A 19,888-nucleotide genomic window follows, 5' to 3' on the forward strand; every position below is an offset into this window, starting at 1 on the left:
TGGCAACCATATGTATTTCCTTCTGCAAGAACTAACTTAGATTGCTTGTGTTACTTGTATAATGTCTGCTCTTCGATAGGTGCTGCTCAGAAGCTTTGCTATGAAAAAGAGGATGGCCTTGTGTGCCACCATATAACCCAAAGTTAGGGTGGCTGGGATTTTTCCCCTGACAGTATAATGAATTTCAGCAAACTTGCCTGAGTATTTTGTGCCCTTTCTCTCCCGTCTTTTCCTCATCTTCTGTACAGCGATGCTCAGAAGGGAAAAATAGGAGAAAGTTAATTTGATTGTTATCAGACACAAACAATTAAGCAACTGTTTGCAGACAGACTACAGTCAGTCCTGTGTGGAGGCTCAGAGGTGGCTCCTCCTTTCCTGGGTTGTACACCTGATGGATGACAAAATGTGGTGCCTCCTCTGTCCCCAGTGCACTGAAGGGGTGGGGGACTGGAACACAAGCCAGAAGGAAGGTACATCACTGTATCAGTGTTCTTTGGCAGAAAAGAAACCTTTAGATGTGTTTCAGAAAAGTGCCTGGAGAAGAAGAAGCACTCTCCTGTCAGGGTCAGGGAGGAGCTTTAGCACCCCAGAGTTTCTAGATGTACTACTCCTGAGAAGCCAGGCAGAGGCAGCTGTCAGGGAAGACCAGGCAGGAGGAGCTGACCAGTGGTTATAGAGCATGATCAAAGGCTAAGTGGGAATCATTTTGCTAGAAATGCCATGTGATAAGGAGTTTCAGCGTGTGAGCAAAGGGCACTGATGGGACAGAACCTTGAAACAGCACCAGCTGGAAAGACAGGACATGCTGGAGCTGCATCAGCACCTGCTGAGATGTCCAGCTCTGCCTGTGTGCTCGGGCTGGCTTGGAGGTGTCTCAGGTCATGAGCAGTGTCCCAGTGTCATGTGAGCTCCCACACGGGCTTCAGGCAGGAGCAGAGACTTCTGGAGAGGAGGGGTTCCTGATGGCCATTTCCCTCAGCAGCACCTGCACAGGGAGGCTGAGGAAGTCCCAGTCCATATAGGGAAATGCAGGGGACCTTGTATGCAGGAGGAGTGGGACACACACAGGGCAGGGAGTAAAGAATCAGTCTCCAGCAAGTCAGGTAGGTTAGATAGAGACAGAGATGGCTGAAGCAGACTCCAGGCAGAAGGATCTGCAGTAAAATTTGAGGAGGCCTTATCTGCAGTCAGGCAGATCTGCCTGCAGGCTGAGGCTCTCTTTTAGGCTCTGCCAAGATTCTGGGGTGAAGTTCAAGCAGTACTTCACTCTGCAAGGGCCTGCCTCGCCCTCAGCCCATGGGAGCTCCTGAATAAGGCTGTGGGAGAATGCTGAATCTCTTTTGCCCCAGAGAGTTTGTGTATCCTGAATACAGAAGGTTCTTCTCCACCTCATCTATTGTCCTTTTATCATACAGCAACAGTAAGTGATACCAGCCTTTTTTTTTTTTAATGTAACCCATGGTTATAAACTTTTATTTCAGTTTTATATTATTTTTGTTCTATTTCATCATTGCAAATACTTGAAGAGAAGCCATACTTGCAGAAGTAAACTGCAATACCAAAATCTTATGTGCCTATAAAGAGTGCTTCAATACTGACTTGCATCACAAGCCAGAGATGCACAGATGCTCATCAGAAAACCACCACAGCATTGGGTAGAATTTTCTCTGACAGAAAAGCTATCAGAGATCAAAACTGTACCTCCGTCTTCTCTTAAATGTGATGTGACATGGTTTTACACGCACATATGCAAATGTTGCTTGTTTGATTCACACAGGAGGGTTGGCTTATTTAGTATAATTAGAACTAATCTAGTTAGTTTGTAGGGCATATGCAAAGGGAATATTTCATGTGACTTGCAAAGATAGGCTCCATTGAAGAACAGAAGCCTTCCTTGATGTTCACCAGAATGCATTTAGTTTGTTAAGAACCCCCTGCCACAACAAAATAGAAATTCAGGTGGAACAGGATATTTGGAATTTCAGGTGGAACAGGATAATTGCTGCAGGTACTTTAAAACCACCAGACTGCATTTCTGATGACTACCATGCAATTAGCAATGTAACAGACCTGCTTGCTGGAAGGGGAAAGGCATAAAACTTGTTTCTTATGTCCCTCATGTATATGGTAATAACAAATCCTACTGGCTGTGGAGGAAAGACAAAGCAATCCATGTACCTGAACAAAAATGTGTATCAGCCTACTGACATTTAAATCTTGTTCTTCTTGCTCTTCTTCCCTCCATTTTAAGATCTGGTTTGTTTTTTTTTGCAAGAGAGTAAGTCCCACCAAAGAGTCTGCTGCATGATACTGAAAATTTGGAGATTAATTAAGGGTGTTGGAGATTAAATAAGCATATTGCCTAAGGCTGAGCTGCTAAGAACAACTGTGGTTCTTTACTTAGTTATTCTTTACATGAGAGGCAGGCAATTGCAAGTGAGAGTTTCAAGGCAAGTGTAAGTTTCAAGACCAAGAGGCTCATTCATTCCCAGGGTTAGAGAGTTATCTGCCTCTTTAAACTCAGTGGAGACAGGTTGCCTCTTTATGGCCAGCACCCTGAAACATTCCCAGGAGAGGTGGCAGGCACATACAGCTCCCTGCCCCAAATGCTCCGTGTTGCAATCCTGTCACTCTCTGTGAAAGTACTGGTGTGTTTTGGGAAGAGATCAAATCTACATATGCTGACTGCTGCATCACTGAGGACATGTGCTGTTAGTCCTGACAAGCAGGAACTTGGTTCTTGTGTTTTGATTTTGTCTTGGCCAGATCTTAACAGAGGTGTAGAACAGGACTTTTCCAGGTGGGAAAAACTTCCTGTCTGAGATAAATCTGTGAAAGTAGTGCAGTATTCTTTTACCAGAAAAGTCCTTTTTCCTCCTTCCTGAGAGGGTACCCTTTCAAAAAGACAGTCATTGCATGTCACAGCCTCTGCTTTCACCATGCAGTAAATATTCAGCTCTCAAGTTCCCTCCTGAATTCTCATTTCCAATGGCTTTACTTCCACTCTGAATTTCCTTCTACTCATCTTGCAGCTCTCTGCCAGTTGCAGGCTCAGAGCTAAGCACAGCATTACTGTAGCTATAGGAGATTCCTACAGCTCAAACTACATTTTCCTGATCTGAACCAGCATGGCTTCAGATCTCACTTACTGTCAGCACCTTTCTACTCCACAGTTTGCTCCCACTCCCTGAACACTAGTAGTCCAGACTTTTCCTTCAGCTTACATTATTGGGTCAAATATAATTAGATAGCTACTTAAATTGATATCAATTTAGATAAATTGTCTAAATAGAATTTGTGGTTTTTCTTCCACTGTTGCCCAGGTAAACCTCTATCTCCTACATTAGGACATGGGAGGTGGATTAGAAACAAAAGCATTCACCCATAGATGATTCTGATTAATCACTAACCCTAATCATGGTTACATAAACCTCTGATAGCTCCTAAATGCTTGTATCAAATGCCTTAGTAAAAGCCACAATCTCCTCAAATTATTTGTAACTGTCAACAAATTAAGTACCTTTGCTCACTGAGATATGTTTTTTCCTTGGTCTGCTAGCAAATCCCTGGTGTTCTGCCACTTATCTGAATGATATCACTTACCAAAACTGTAGCAAGTCCATTATCTGATTCCCTTACTGACCTGTACAGCAAATCATCTGGACTCCCACTATGCTGCAGTAAGCTCACATTTCACAAATATTTTCTTACTTGTTTTTTCATCAGTTCCTGCATGACATCCTTATTGATTTTCAACCATCCCTCATTCTGAGTACTTTTTAAATAGATTTCCACCATTTCAGTCTTATCAATCTCAATTCAGTGTTCCTGTATTAATAGGCTTTTCATATTCCTTTCCCTCCCCAGGCACATTTATGAAAGCTCTTCTTTCTCTCCTTAGCCTTCTGGTTGTTGTTAATTTATTGTTGTGGATGCCCTTAGCTTGTTCTCTGAGGCTGAAATCCAGTCAGCTGATTATTTGCAGTCCATCTTCCTTCATTCAGGGTAAGGCTACCATGCCACTTGCTGCTGCACACTGTGAAACTACAGATCATGGGGGTACTGTGCTGTTTAATTTTTAACACCTAACTGTAATGCTTTCTCAGGTTCACGGGTTTCTTTTTATCCCTTCTCAGCTGCTAAATCACATTTTGAGATCTGCCAATGCTGTTAGTATGTGAGGAAAAAGGGCAGAGAAAATTCCATTTGTTAGATGCCGGGTTGATTCCTCAGCTGGGGCAGTGGAGAGTTTTTCTCCTGTATACAGCCAGCCTCGAGTGATGCTGTCTGGGGATTAATCCAGGATATCTTGAAAACCAAAACTTCATTCTTCAAATTAGTTGTTTGCACCACACTGCAGGAATTTCAGTGACTCATAAATCCTGTTATTTCAAAGTAAGGGAAGTACATAAAAATATCACATGGAGCTTGAATGTTCCAGCCTATTTCACAGACCAAGATTTTCAGCTAATCAGGACATTACACATCTTTGCTTGGACATTCACCTCATGTTTTCTGTTCTAAATCAAAATAGAATAAGTGACATCGGTGAGTTTGCTGCCACCCTATATATGTTTTTATATGCCAGACCACAATATTATCACTTTCTGGGGAGCAGCCGTATACCAAACAAACAAAAATAGTTGCAAAAAGGAGAAGTTAAAAAATGAAAGAATTGTAGCTAATAGAAGGTACTATTTAGCCTCCTTTGTGCTTGCAACCAACTTCGAGATAAAGTATACCAAAAGCAGAAAAGGACAAACAGGAAAAAAACCCCAAAAACCACAGAGCAAATATGAGCAAATACTGGGATAGATTTCTTTGGTCTAATAGATTGTTGCCTATTTTCTGCAGTTTAGTGAGCCCCCTAGAGTAATATTATTCCCTTCTCTTCTGTCCTATCCTTACCCCTACTTCTGCAGCCAAACACCCAGCTTGCCTTTTGCAAGGTAAGTCAACCACACTCCTCCCTGCCATCTTTTCAGAAGCCCATTTGTGAAAACACCACATTCTAGTACCTCTGTAACAGTAATTAAAAAAAAAAAAAATTAAGGGTGAGGAGATGATTTTAAAAACCACATTTGTTCAAACTTTTTTTTTTTGCTATCGGAATTAGGAATGCTTCCCCTAATCTTTGTTTATTAATGGCAATGTGACCTAATACTTAAAAATTCCCTTCTTCCTCTACATCTCCATGTGTTAGAAGGATGTTTAAGAACATCCAGCCAATACTATTTAGGTGTGTGCAGGAAAATATCCAGATTTTTATGGCCTTACAGTTTTGGGGTTTTTTTAAAGCAAAATACTTCCATTTAAAACAGCACATGCTCACTCTTAAGCCTGGGAAGCTCCTAGAGCAGTTTAGCAGCAAAAGGCTGCTGAGATATGTAACACCTGCAAGCTCCTGCTACATCTGCACTGAGCACACACTGAGGAGCGCGGCTCTCCATGAAGGCTGCAGAGTGTCTACCCCCAGCCTACCATTCTAATGTTGTTCCAGTCATTCCCAATGTTTTAGCAAGCCAGTCTCTGCTGGACCTGTGGTCAGCTACAGGACACAGGGGAAGTTTTATATAGGGACCATGAGGTACGTGCTGAGAACTGAAACATTATCTACAAGTGTTAAAAAAACCACTGATTTAGTTATGTGTATACTGAAGTAACCTTTTGCTTTCCTCTTAAGGATGAGATTTGGCAATTATAGACTACTAAGGGGAGGGCCCTGGTCAAGAGCAAATGTTCTCCTTCCCTGAGTCTAGAACATCCTCTGGAAGACTCCTGACTCCTGCTTTAGAGTGTCCTGGCAACAAAACTGGTCCCTTAACATCACAACTTCGGGAGAAGTAACATTAGTATATCCACCCATCAAGTTTTGAGAACCTGACAACAAAATGCCGTCCTTCACAGAAAGGCAGCTTTGCTATTGCTTGCAAAGTTTCACCTAAGAGGCACCAAAATAACCCACAAGTTCCTTCTGCAGGATGATTGCTTTCAGGGCTGTATGTGATGTTCCTGCAGGCTTGGTGACCTCAGGCAAAATTACTAGCAACAGCTGAGCTGTCTCAACTGGCACAGGAACTGGCTTCCAGGGGACAGAAGGGTGTAGTGTGGCACAGACCACACAGGAGCCATCCCTCTCTCTGAACACAGTCCTCCAACACTACACAAACCTTCAAAGAGACATAAGGAAAGGCTGCCCAACTGCCTTGTACTCCACATGCACTTCCACTCTATGTTCCTTTCTAGGGTTCCATTCACAGAAGGATGTGAACACTTGACTGAAGCACTATTTCTTTTGACACAACCTTTTTATAAACAGTGTTAGCCCAGAATTTCACAGGACAACAAACAGAAGGAAATGTTCCACTTTATTTTCAACTGTTCATTTCTCAAATGTAGAAAGTCTGTCCCAAATCAAGAAATTATAAAATACAATATAAACATGTTTACACTTGTAATTTTATTCCTGCAGGAGACATGAGAGATAAAACAGAAGTTACAAGTAGCATTTTATTTAATTTTAAAACATGTTACTTCTGAATAAACTTAAAAGGTCGAAAGCATTTAAAAGTTCTAATGGTGGCGGCTTAAGAGGAATCTTTCCAATTGTGAACTCCTTTGCTTCAAACTGTTGCCACTCTTCAGCTGACAGCTCGCTCTTGGGTGTGAATAACTTCTCTGAGGCAGGGCTGGAGGTGGTGGCTGCAGCAGACGCTGAGGTGACAGGATGTCCGGAGGCACCGGTGCTCTGGCCAAATAAAGCACCGCTCGAAGGTGACGCAGAAGTGGGGACGGTGGCACCAAAGGCCCCAAAGGCTGCTGGAGTGGTGCTTGCAGAGTTCCCAGCAGGAGCACTGCCAAAGCCTGAAAAGCCAGAAGTCCCAAAGCCACCAGCTGTGGCAGCTGCTTTAAAGGAGAAGGAGGCTGCGGAGGGAGCGGCCGGGCTGCCAAAGCCAACGGATTGGGGTGCACTAGGAGAGGATGTTGTCCCAAATGCAGGAGGATTTGCAGCAGCAGCAGACCTCCCATCAGCAGCAGGGCTGCTCCCAGATGATGCTGAACTGATGAGGCTGGAACTGGTTTTAAAGGAGAAACTGCTGGCACTGGTGCTGCTGCTGCTCACAGGAAAGCCTGCGAGTAGAGAATTTACAAAAAATATTAGAATTGTTAGCCCAAGGATTCTAAACAAATGCTGCATTTCAAGGATGCAGCAGCAAACTACAGAAAACGTGTAAATGGTTTGGCTCTTAGAACGAGAACTTACTTGACAGCCCAAAGCCTGAGGTTGACTGTCCTCCCATTCCAAAGGCAGGTGCTGCTTGAGTGCCCATGGTCTTGAAAGCAGAGAGCTGAAAAAATTCCAGAGACATACATGAAAACTAGATTCCAAAACAGGGAACTCTCTCTCAGTAACTCTTTGAAACTAAGTCAGAGGTGCCCAGTCCCACTGAATCCAACTCAGACCATGCTGGACAGTGATCATTCCTCACAACTGCCTGTTTTTGCAGTGCTTTAAGTGCTCTAAGGCCATACCTGCCCTTCTCCGTAAAACCCTCCAGAAATGCAAATCTGTTACAACTGATCAATTTTTGCCTGTCAGTCAATGACCTGATCCCCTCTGGGAGCTCTCATTCTCACCTCTTACCTCAGTTCTAGCCTGTGCTCTGTGACTGTATTTAGGGCACAGCTTTTCTCACTCTCACAGCTGTCCTCAGCACATCTTTGTCTGTTACTGTCTCCTGTGGTAAAGCCCAAATCCTGCTTGTCCACCTCTGGCTCTGAACACACCAAGGGCTGGGATCACATTACTCAACCTTCCCTGCACTTCATGCAGACTGCACTCAAAGAGAGACGTTTCCTCTGCCTCCCTCATTTTTTTCATATGGGCTTGAACTCAAGCCTTTGCTTCTGAAAAACTATCTCCATTCACAAGTGTTTGTCACCTTCCCAGGACCAATGACTCTTTCTATCCTCAAATGTTATCCAAAGGGATTCTCTCCCATCCACCTCTCAATTGTCCACATGCTCCATTTATCCTAAGGTGTCCTGGAGGAGAATTCTGGTCCAGTCTGCTGATCCTCTCTTGGTAGAGTCAACATCAGCACATGGGAAAAATGGTGTGGTGGGGATGGGCCTCTTCCTAGTCATGTACACAACCAGATCCCAAACTTCAGCTCTGGTTGTTTTCACGTGGCCTGCAATGAGAGTATTCCAAAGCTGGGATCCAGCTGCTGCCTTGCTAACATGGAACCATCCCTATGCATGTTTATCCTCAGTTAACTGAAGGGGTTTGTAATAGCACCTGGAATTAACTGATTTCAGGAGTCCATAGAATATGCCCAGGTGGCACATCAAAATTGCCACATCTCAGAAGTCTTTGTAACCATAATTAATATCTATGTAAATTACTCCATTAAAAAGTAACATCAGGCACAGAGACATGTTGCCATTTGTGAACACTTACCAAAGATGCTTTTGTTGATGCATTTAAAGCTTTCAACTGAAGTAGCCGATTTTTCCATTGTAATGCTAACTTTTGGACAGCATCTATCTGAAAAGGGGTAAAAAAACCCATGTTTTTATTACTGAAGAATTAAATACAAATATGTCATCTGGCAACTGAATTGAAAAAAATATTTTGAATTAGAAAAGAAATTTCATCAACCCAATAAGATATTTTCTTTCCTGAAACTTCAACGTGAGGCACTGATGTCTTTGTTTTTAACAGAAAATTCCTTTAAACTCTCTGACTATTGTCCTTAAATCAACCCCTTTACCTCAGAGTAACATTCAAACAACTTCTGGGTCTTTTAAAATCCAAATTCTATTTTTTTCTGAATTAGATGCTTGAGGAAAAAATTACACAAAACAAGATATATAAGTTTTAAATGTATGAGAACAGACTCTTCAATCTGGCCTTTCCACTTATGCACTCACTCACTAAGCTGAAGTCCTAAGATTTACCTTAGCTTCTTCCACATTTTCAGAAAAAATACCCACTTTCAAAACACTGTAATTCATAACAATTCAATTGTATTATCCTAAAATAGTTACTATTGATGTAATTAACTTCCTTAATTTAAATCAACCCTCTTAAATGTGATTAATTTATAACTGCACAGAACAGTGCAGCAATGAATAGTATCTGTGTCTTGATAACTGTGATTTTGTATTAAGCAAAATCCTAAAAAAGTCTTCAAACAACCTTTCAGGAATTTCAAACCTGAATTTCCTACATTTATACTTAAGTTAAGCAACACATTTGATGTCTGGCCTAATTGAATTTTCCCTAAAACTTAAACAAGTAAAACACCAAGTGTCACAAATGCCTGCAAAAATTGAATGATTAATCTTTTTGTAGACAAATTCCTTAATTTTTCAAAAGAATCTTGCATCACAAACATCAATAATTCTTTTGTGTCTAATCACATGCTGGAAGATCATGTTGCTTGGTATCTGCTCCTATCCAACAAACTGGAAAATTCAGATTTTGACCCGGTTTAAGAATAGAAACATGGAAAAGACAAGCTGTACTTAAACATCTCGTAAGAGAACTGTATCATACAGTTACCATCATGTACTGTATCATACAGTTACCAACAGTGAGAGTTAGGAAAGCTTGCATTTCATGCTTTGATAAGATCACAACTTATTTATTTATTTAAATAGCCATGTAGAGCATATTGTGTATTATTTATTATTATTTTGGTTTATTATTTTAATTGAAGTTTAAAAAAATATTATGTGTCTCCCATCTCTAAAAATGCAATTCTGGTAAATCTGAACATATGAAGCAAGAGTGGTGACAAGAGCAATTCCTTCTGTAACACAGAACCAAGAAGAGGAAAGAGTGCAATGTAGTTTGAATTAATTTGTACTTGCATCTATCCAACAGCCTAATTTCTTTCCTGGCACAACACTAAACTCTGTTAGCTTCTTGGTATTGACAGGACTTCAAGGAAGGAATGATATATATACACACTGAGAGATGTTTTATATAAAAACATATGTCTTACTTCCAAATGAGTATATACATATCTGTCTCTAGAAAAGTAGTATTTGCTATTTTCATCATTAATTCCCTACAACAAAGGTATGTAAAAGAACAAGGCCAATTTCTATTTAAAGCACCAAATAACCACCTATAACAATCAAACTGACTAATAGTGTATAAGGTATTAAACTTCTGAGACAGGACTCAAGTAACTTCTACAAATAACACACAGGAGCAGGGACAAGATTAAGTCAAGGAATGTCTAGCAGCTATTTTTGCATTCACTTTGATGCACAGGAATTGAAAAATATTTTGGCATTCTGATAATTTTCTAGAGTTGGGAGGTAAATCAATCAAGAGTTGCCACCTGAAGAACAGTAACAAGTCTTGCCCCAAGAGTGTCCACACCAGCCAACATTTTTAAAATACTTACATAATTCCCAATTATATTGTTTGCTCTGCTGTCATAATACTCCAGACGCAGCTCTTCTGGTGAGACATCTGAAAAGCCTGCCAGACAGGAATAGTCAAAAACCTCCAAGAAAACAGATTGATTCCTCCAGCTGCCCTCAACTCTTATGAAGACATGGACCTCGATACATGGTCTCTCTTAAGACAGTTACAGTTAAAAAAAGTTTAAAAAGTTAAAAAAAGAGAGTTACAGACAAAAAGAAGATTCATTACAGAGTAACAGAGGTGTGAATGTCCAAGCTGAATCTGCCATCAACTAGTATTACTTTCTGTTGTATCACAAGGCAAATCATCACCTTGTAAATGGTTGCTCAGAGGTACAACAATATGGCAAGTCACAGAAACATCCTAAACAGCAGCAATACACAGCACTGAAAACATTACCTACCTGAGACATTTGGTTTTTCTTTCATTGGTGAGTAACATGAAAATATCCATTGTCCAGAAGATTCCCATATTTCCATGTCTTTCACTACACATTCACTAACAAAACAAAATCACAGATGAAATTGTGAAAAATCACATGAAATTGCATGGTCAAATCAAAAATGCCAGTAACAACCAATTCAAACAATTGGTTTGAATTTAAATTCAGAGTCAAAAACCTGCTATCATGAAAACCAAGTGTTTTCTTAATGTAATCTTAAAAAGAGTAATAGATAATATTTCTAAAACCTTGCTTCTTTAGGAAATCACACTGCAGCTTTTCAGTATCTGCCCTGCAGGTTCTGGCCACTTGTAACTGACTGTAACATACACCTCTGTGAAACCAATAGTTTTGCTGTTGGCAGAAAGATTCGTTGTCTTAAGTGACAAAACAACAAGTAAAATAATTCAATTTCTTAAAGGGCTCTTATTATTAAGGGATTTCTTATTATTAAGCACTGAAATCTGTTTCCTTCCTTATCCTCCTGATCACAACTTTAATACCATCTTACTAATATCACAGTTGCCTATCTGCCCAACCCAGGTCCCAAACAAAGATCACTTCCTCCCCATGCCAGCATCATTCCAGAGAACCAAGTCTTCTCTGCTTCTTCCCGTGTCCCAGCTTTCTCCTCACAATCCTGTCCCCTGCATTATCTCTAGATAGTCAGTAAGCTTTCAATCTGCTCATTCTAAATGCTTCCAGTAAGAGAGGACTGTAACTTACATAAGTCTCTCCTCTTCATCTTTAGAGCCATCAGCAACACTTTGACTGTTGGCTAAGGCAGAGAACCTGTTCTGTGAAAAGTCTGCGTTTCTGCTGCTGCCGCCTGACGATCCAAAGTCAGAGGAACCAAAGAATCCTCTTCCATGATCTCTGCTGCCACCCCACGTATCCGACTTGAACGAAGATGGCTGGATAACATTACTGTATCTCTGGTTAGAGGTACCCCATCCTCCTCCTCTTCCACTAGAAACTTCCAATTAAAACAAACAAACAAAAAAGCAAACATTTTAACATTTTAATCATTAAGATATGAATCAACATCAACAAAAACTGGAAGTATAACTAGTCTTACAGTGACAATAAAAAGTTTGAAATTAAAGTGTAGTTTTTTCCTAATAAAAACTCATTATTAAGTCAGCTTAACTACTGAGTTGCCCAGGGTAGTTCTCAAGTCCTACTTCTCAAATGGAACAGTTTGGGTTGGAAGGCACCATTAAAAGTCATCTAGTTCAATCTCCCCTGTGCCTTAATGAGCAGAGATGCCTTCAGCTACCTCATCGTGCCAACAACTTGTGGCACTGCAGAAAGACACTGACTCAGTTTTGCTTAGGTTGTTTGATGAAGTAGCTACCCCAGCAGAAAAAAATTAAATTGAACACACCATAAGTTTATGTTAGGGGCTCCTGTCTCCATAGCTACAACAGGGGCTCTGCTCCAGCACAGGGAGCTCCCGAGTTTCATTTTGAGACCCCGGACACACCTGTGCGTGTTGTTACAGGCAAACCCCGACCCTCCTTCCAGCAGGAATAAGGACAAGTGGCTGCAGTGAGTTCGTGCCGTGCCATCACTGCAGCCCCCAGCTCTCTGTCATGCATGCCCCTTTCCTTCCCAAAGCCCCCACACACCCAGAGCAGACGAGAATGGAAACAGCCGTCACTGGGTGAACATACAGCTGCTGGAAACTTGCTCACTGCTCATAAGAACAGAGTTTTCCAAGCTGTTTTCCCACTGCCTTGCGGCACATCCCGCGGTCACAGAATCACAAGATCAGTTAAGTTGGAAAAGAGCTCTGAGACCATCGAGTTCAACCTATGACCAAACAGCACCTTGTCAACTAGACCACGGCATGCAGTCTTTCCTTAACCACCTCCAGGAACAGCAACTCCACCACCTCCCTGGGCAGTCCATTCCAATATTTCGTGTCTCTTTGTGTGAACGCCCAACCCGAACCTCCCGTGGTGCAGCTTAAGGCCTGGTTGCCTGGCAGAAGAGCCCGACCTCCCTCCCCCCGGCTACAGCCCCCGTTCAGACACTTGCAGAGAGCGATAAGCCGCCCCCAAGCCTCCTTTTCCTCAGCCTAAACACCCCCAGCCCGCAGCGGCCCGGTCAGACAGCGCGGCCGAGCGCGCCCGGCGCGCTGCGCTCCGGCGGCGGCCCAGGGCCGGGCCGCCCTGCCGGCCGGCGCGGCGGTACCGTGCGCGGGGGGCGGCCCGCGGGGGTGCTGGTTCCAGCAGCGCTCCCCGAAGCGGCAGCAGCCCCGCAGGAAGAACTGGCAGACGCCCATGGCCGCCCGGCGCTCCTCTGACGCGCGGCCGTGCGCGGGCGGGGCCGGCCCGCAGGGAGGCGGGGATAGCCCGGCACGGGCGCCCGGGGGTGGCGCAGCAACGGGCGCCGGTAAAGCCAAGCTCGGGTTTGGGTCGTGCTGCGCAAAGCGGCAGCCACGGACGCTGTAAAACAGCCGCCCCTCTCGCACAGAGGCTCTTCTCCCCGCAGCCCGCGCGGTAAAGCGTTCCTGTGCTGTGTCCTTACGGGGAGACTAAGGGATGTATAGCCCGTGCCTACAGAATCATCAGGGGCGGAAGAGACCTTTAGAATCATCCAGTCCAACCTATCCCTGTCACTGTAATCCACTAAACCACATCACCCAGCAGATCCAGGTGCCTCTTAATACCCCCAGGGATGGTGATGTTTGCAAAAATTGCATTCATTACCCAATGATATACCAATAATTACACATTTGAAAGACTCTCTATTTCAGTTGCACAAGCCCAGTGCTAGATGGCATTCCACAAATCAAGCACACCGGCTATCAAAACCTTTTGCTATTTATACATTTTAGCAAACAAAGGAATTAGCATTCCTTGCCTACAAGTTACATAGCTCTCTTACTAATTCATATTCTAGCTTCTATTAGTTAATTATTCTCTCAGTTCTCATGCCAATTAGTCCACATTCTCAGTCTCTCTCCTTGTGGGCCCATGGGTTTCTTGGGTTGGTGGTCCATGAGCTGGTGGTTGCAGATCCCCCTGCTGGAATTATCTTTTACCCAGTCAGATCTGGTGTCAGCACAGTTGCTGAGTTGTTTTTATTATTTTCTTCCTTATCTTGGGGATTCTGAAAAATATTCTTGTGGCGTGGAAATTCTGTATTATTGGTGTCCACAATCAGCGATACATCCTTCTTCCCAAGCTTTGTTAACCTCACCCAGGTCTGAGATCAGGCACAGTTGCTGAGTTGTTTTTATTATTTTCTTCCTTATCTTGGGGATTCTGACAAATATTCTTGTGGCATGTAAATTCTGCATTCTTGGTGTCCACAATCAGTGATACATCCTTCTTCCCAAGCTTTGTTAACCTCACCCAGGTCTGAGATCAGTGAAGTATGTCCAGCCCTGAACCCTAACAAGGCAATTCTGTCTACAAGTAGTTTGTTTTTCTACCATATGAGCATCATTTACAGCATGCCAGCTGCTATCTATTTCAGGGATTAAATCTCCCTTCTTGTTCATTAGGCTTGAAAATAGATAAAGATCAAGCATTAAACAACATCCTTTCTTAGGAAAATTGTACCACATATTGTAACAGTGATTCCACCACCTCCCTGGGAAACCTATTCCCATGCCTGACCACCCTAACAGTGAAAAAGTTTCTTCCAATATGTAATCTGAATCACCCCTGTCTCAGGTTAAGGCCATTTTCTCTAGTCCTCTCACTGTAGGTACAGTATAGCTTGGAGATGTTGAGCTGTTGCTGTTTAAAGTGTATAAAAATGGCTGGCTGGCACACAGAGGTGGTGCTACATTTAGGGATTCTCTACCCACATGAACAGCCACGTAACAAAGATCTCTGTGCACAAGGCACAGCATCACCAGCCAGGCAAGGGAGGGATTGTCCTGCTTGGCTCTGTACTGGGGTGGCTTCATCTCAAGTCCTGGGGGCAGTTTTGAGCACCTCAGTATAAGAAGGATATAAAGCTGGTAGAGAGCATCCAAACGAGGGCAACGAAGATCAAGAAGAGCCTTGAGGGGAAGCTGTATTAGGAGCAGATGAGGGCACTTAGTCTGTTCAGTCTAGAGAAGATGAGACTGAGTTGCAATCTACAACTCCTCAGGAATAGATGGAAAAGCACTGATTTCTTCTCATCATTGACCAGTGACAGGACCTGAGGGAATGGCCTAAAGATGTGTAAGAGGAGGTTTAGGTTGGGTATTAGAAAAAGATTCTGCATCCAGAGGCTGGGTGCTGGAGAAAGCACCTCAGGGAAATCATCACAGCACCAACCTGACAGAGTTCAGGCACATGGTGTGCCTCTTGGGGATGGTCTTGTGCAAGGCCAGGAGTTGGACTTCAATGATCCATGTGGGTCCATTCCTAGTCAGGATATTCTAAAACTCTACTCTGTGTGCAAATCTGCTTCTTGCACCCAGTAGAATCCATATTTGAGAGTTCTAGGTATGCAGGCAGCATGGCCAAAAGCCTTGACTGGCCATCTTGCTTCCACTGGCAACAGAGAATTGGATGCGACAAGTCTGCAGCATGTACTGACTCCATCAAATCCTCTCCGGGATCAAGGTGGTGAGCAACAAAAAGGTGCAATGCCGCAGAGAGACTCAAGTAAGTCCAAAAAGGGGAATAGGATTCTTGGATTGGTAGGTGCACTAGTGTTCCTCTTTCAAATGGTGTATGTTTATCAGTGTAACCAATCAGGTGGACTGGAGTCATGTAACTACTGAAGGTCTGGACCTAAGGGTAAAAGAATTGCCTAACTTGAAGTCCATTAAATTTAATGACAAGAGCCTGCCAATCCACAATTCCTCCTCACAGCTGTCTGGGATGCATCCCCAAAAACGGGAATGTGTTTAGAGGAGATCCAGTGACTAAAAATAAAGAAGAGATACTGTCATCACTGGTGGCCACTTTTAAATTGGAGTATAGGGTAAATGTGTCATTGCAGTCTAATATTATTTTACAGTGGATGTTGAAAAAGGGGATGAGGTTTTATGAGCAAATGTTAGTTCCCTTCTTTCCACACCCATATAAGAGCAGAGTGGAGATGGACAAAGAGGATACAACTCAAAATATAGAGCACAGAGAAGCAGTGGGGGCAGAGCATCAGCCATTTTTTTCTGGACAAGTTCCTTGTACTACTTTTGATTTTTTGAATTGGAAATTATCTGTTGGTTCATAATGAGAGAATCCTGAAGGAATCAGCTTTTGGAAACTATCATGCTGACTCATAACCCCAGTTGGTGGGATATGCAGACTATATTGAACCCCTTTTTAATGTGAATTAAAAGAGAATGGCATTAGAAAGGGCAAAAGGATAGGAAGGAGTTGTGGGGTCTGAAATGGCCCCTCCTTTTGACCTGAATCCATGTGCCATTTCTGGACAGGAAGGGTCAACTTAAAGATGAAATCATTCAGATATTGGAGGATTGTGATAATGACTGAAGGAGACTGGAGAAAATTAGGGAGGCATCCCTCACATATCAGCTAGTTTCAGTAAAGCTGGGGAATAAAACAACAGATTTTTTATAGACAGCAAAGGCACACATTCAGTAACAACTATCAGTAAGGGCTCACCAATAAATTTACAATACCAGTTGTTGGGGCAATGGGGAAAAAAGCTTTCATGGCCAATCCTACACCCACAGAGCGTACATTTTGAGACAATTCATTGATACAAGAGTAGGTTCTAAATACCTGACTGAAACATTCTTTCTTTTGACACCATATTTTTCATAGAGTCTTTGTACAGAATTTCACAGGACAGCATATAGAATGAAATGTTCCATTTTAGTTTCAACAGTTCATCTTTCAGATGTAAGAAGTCCATCCCAAAATAATGTTCAAAAGTTTAGACTTGTACATTTATTTCTGCAAAGAGAATTGAGAGAGGTAATAAAAATTAACATTTCAGAATAAACTTAAAAGGTTGAAAGCATTTAAAAGTTCTAATGGTGGCGGCTTAAGAGGAATCTTTCCAATTGTGAACTCCTTTGCTTCAAACTGTTGCCACTCTTCAGCTGACAGCTCGCTCTTGGGTGTGAATAACTTCTCTGAGGCAGGGCTGGAGGTGGTGGCTGCAGCAGACGCTGAGGTGACAGGATGTCCGGAGGCACCGGTGCTCTGGCCAAATAAAGCACCGCTCGAAGGTGACGCAGAAGTGGGGACGGTGGCACCAAAGGCCCCAAAGGCTGCTGGAGTGGTGCTTGCAGAGTTCCCAGCAGGAGCACTGCCAAAGCCTGAAAAGCCAGAAGTCCCAAAGCCACCAGCCGTGGCAGCTGCTTTAAAGGAGAAGGAGACTGTGGAGGGAGCAGCCGAGCTGCCAAAGCCAACGGATTGGGGTGCACTAGGAGAGGATGTTGTCCCAAATGCAGGAGGATTTGCAGCAGCAGCAGACCTCCCATCAGCAGTAGGGCTGCTCCCAGATGATGCTGAACTGATGAGGCTGGAACTGGTTTTAAAGGAGAAACTGCTGGCACTGGTGCTGCTGCTGCTCACAGGAAAGCCTGCGAGTAGAGAATTTACAAAAAATATTAGAATTGTTAGCCCAAGGATTCTAAACAAATGCTGCATTTCAAGGATGCAGCAGCAAACTACAGAAAACGTGTAAATGGTTTGGCTCTTAGAACGAGAACTTATTTGACAGCCCAAAGCCTGAGGTTGGATGTCCCTCCATTCCAAAGGCAGGTGCTGCTTGAGTGCCCATGGTCTTGAAAGCAGAGAGCTGAAAAAATTCCAGAGACATACATGAAAACTAGATTCCAAAACAGGGAACTCTCTCTCAGTAACTCTTTGAAACTAAGTCAGAACTGCCCAGTCCCACTGAATCCAACTCAGACCATGCTGGACAGTGATCATTCCTCACAACTGCCTGTTTTTGCAGTGCTTTAAGTGCTCTAAGGCCATACCTGCCCTTCTCCGTAAAACCCTCCAGAAATGCAAATCTGTTACAACTGATCAATTTTTGCCTGTCAGTCAATGACCTGATCCCCTCTGGGAGCTCTCATTCTCACCTCTTACCTCAGTTCTAGCCTGTGCTCTGTGACTGTATTTAGGGCACAGCTTTGACTCACTCTGCTCCTGTCCTCAGCACATCTTTGTCTGTTACTGTCTCCTGTGGTAAAGCCCAAATCCTGCTTGTCCACCTCTGGCTCTGAACACACCAAGGGCTGGGATCACATTACTCAACCTTCCCTGCACTTCATGCAGACTGCACTCAAAGAGAGACGTTTCCTCTGCCTCCCTCAATTTTTCATATGGGCTTGAAATTCAAGCATTTGCTTCTGAAAAACTATCTCCATTCACAAGTGTTTGTCACCTTCCCAGGACCAATGACTCTTTCTATCCTCAAATGTTATCCAAAGGGATTCTCTCCCATCCACCTCTCAATTGTCCACATGCTCCATTTATCCTAAGGTGTCCTGGAGGAGAATTCTGGTCCAGTCTGCTGATCCTCTCTTGGTAGAGTCAACATCAGCACATGGGAAAAATGGTGTGGTGGGGATGGGCCTCTTCCTAGTCATGTACACAACCAGATCCCAAACTTCAGCTCTGGTTGTTTTCACGTGGCTTGCAATGAGAGTATTCCAAAGCTGGGATCCAGCTGCTGCCTTGCTAACATGGAACCATCCCTATGCATGTTTATCCTCAGTTAACTGAAGGGGTTTGTAATAGCATCTGGAATTAACTGATTTCAGGAGTCCATAGAATATGCCCAGGTGGCACATCACAATTGCCAAATCTCAGAAGTCTTTGTAACCATAATTAATATCTATGTAAATTACTCCATTAAAAAGTAACATCAGGCACAGAGACATGTTGCCATTTGTGAACACTTACCAAAGATGCTTTTGTTGATGCATTTAAAGCTTTCCACTGAATCAGCCAGTTTTCCCACTGTTGTGGTTACAGTTCAACAGCATCTATCTGAAAAGAGAGAGAAGAAAAATGCATATTTTTATTATTGGGGAAGACTTAAAAAAAATTAAAACAAAAAATAAAATTTGTCTGTCAACTGAACCAAAGAAAAATATTTAGAATTAGAGAAGAAACTTCACAAATCCAACAGAGGAATTTTGCTTTCCTTCTATTTCGAGGTGAAAAGATTAATTTCTTGATATTAATACAAGATTCCTTTAAATACTCTTACTGTTGCCCTTATATCAAATTTTTATGTCTTTACATGAAGAGCAATATCAGATCTGATATTCTGAGAGAGACCTCAGGCAAAAAGATGATGGTAGCGTAGACCATGTGGACCTGCTGCTATTTTGGCATTCTCTTTGGTGCACAGGAATTGAAAAATATTTTGGCATTCTGATAATCTCCTGGAGTTGGGAGATAAGTCAAGAGTTGCCACCTGAAGATTGGTAACAAGTCTTATCCCAAAGATTGTCCCCATGAGTCATCATTTTTAAACTGCTTACACATTTTCTAGTTTTACTCTTTGCTGTCATAGTACTCCAGATTCAGTTCTTCTGAAAGAAGACATCTGAAAAGCCTGCAAGGACAGGAAAAATCAAAAACTTCCAAGAAAACCGATTAATACTTCTAACCACCCTCCATAGTTAAAAAGCCATGGGCCTTGGTACATTGTCTTGTCCTGAAACAGCTACACTCGGAGACACGAAGGATTCATTAAAGAACTCCAGAGGTGCAAATTCCCCAGATGAATTGGGAAACGCCGGCTCTTTGAGCAGGAATAGACAGGCAACCGCAGCCTTCGGCTCTCCGTTTAATCCCTCGCCTTCCAGAGCTGCTGAAGCCGGTGAGAATGGAAACAACGCGCGGCTGCTGCACGCTGCTCCGGGCAGCTCAGGTGCCCGGACTGGTGTCCCACGGCCCCATGGCCCATCCCGTAGCCCTTCAGGCAGAGCACAACCCTGCAGTGCAGAACCAGAGGCTGCCGCGGACAGCCCCAGCCGAGACCCGGCCGGCCCGCTCCGCTCCGGAGCTCCGGCCGGGGCGGGCAGCGGGGCAGGTCCG

General features: G+C 43.2%; 1 protein-coding gene, 1 long non-coding RNA gene and 1 pseudogene across 2 annotated transcripts; all 3 read right to left on the reverse strand.

Moving 5' to 3' along the window:
• Nucleotides 1-6,351: 6,351 nt before the first annotated feature.
• On the reverse strand, nucleotides 6,352-13,222 carry NUP42 (nucleoporin 42). The gene is made up of 7 exons (XM_077787505.1): nucleotides 13,092-13,222; nucleotides 11,619-11,868; nucleotides 10,854-10,948; nucleotides 10,428-10,504; nucleotides 8,465-8,551; nucleotides 7,265-7,349; nucleotides 6,352-7,131 (listed from the first exon to the last, which is right to left on the reverse strand). Exons 1-7 carry the CDS (start codon nucleotides 13,180-13,182, stop codon nucleotides 6,521-6,523), a joined length of 1,296 nt encoding a protein of 431 aa, XP_077643631.1. The 5' UTR covers nucleotides 13,183-13,222; the 3' UTR covers nucleotides 6,352-6,520.
• A 405-nt stretch (nucleotides 13,223-13,627) lies between these two features.
• LOC144246074 (nucleoporin NUP42 pseudogene) lies at nucleotides 13,628-17,476 on the reverse strand (annotated as a pseudogene).
• Nucleotides 17,477-17,542: 66 nt separating this feature from the next.
• On the reverse strand, nucleotides 17,543-19,754 carry LOC144247249 (uncharacterized). Its single transcript, XR_013340977.1, has 3 exons — nucleotides 19,330-19,754; nucleotides 18,743-18,829; nucleotides 17,543-17,627 (listed from the first exon to the last, which is right to left on the reverse strand). It is a non-coding gene; the product is annotated as an uncharacterized LOC144247249 (long non-coding RNA).
• Between the last annotated feature and the right edge of the window lie 134 nt (nucleotides 19,755-19,888).

Source organism: Lonchura striata, chromosome 1 (assembly GCF_046129695.1).
Source record: "Lonchura striata isolate bLonStr1 chromosome 1, bLonStr1.mat, whole genome shotgun sequence".
Classification (NCBI taxonomy): Eukaryota; Metazoa; Chordata; class Aves; order Passeriformes; family Estrildidae; genus Lonchura; species Lonchura striata.

What these genes read in the sequence shown, in the direction of transcription:
- NUP42 (XM_077787505.1), bottom strand. Translation starts at nt 13,182, where the DNA reads ATGGGCGTCTGCCAGTTCTTCCTGCGGGGCTGCTGCCGCTTCGGGGAG. An exon ending in GATGAAGAGGAGAGACTTAT is followed by an intron (nt 10,949 to 11,618) that starts GTAAGTTACAGT and finishes TTGTTTTGTTAG; the next exon opens with TGAATGTGTAGTGAAAGACA. An exon ending in ACAATATAATTGGGAATTAT is followed by an intron (nt 8,552 to 10,427) that starts GTAAGTATTTTA and finishes ACCCCTTTTCAG; the next exon opens with ATAGATGCTGTCCAAAAGTT.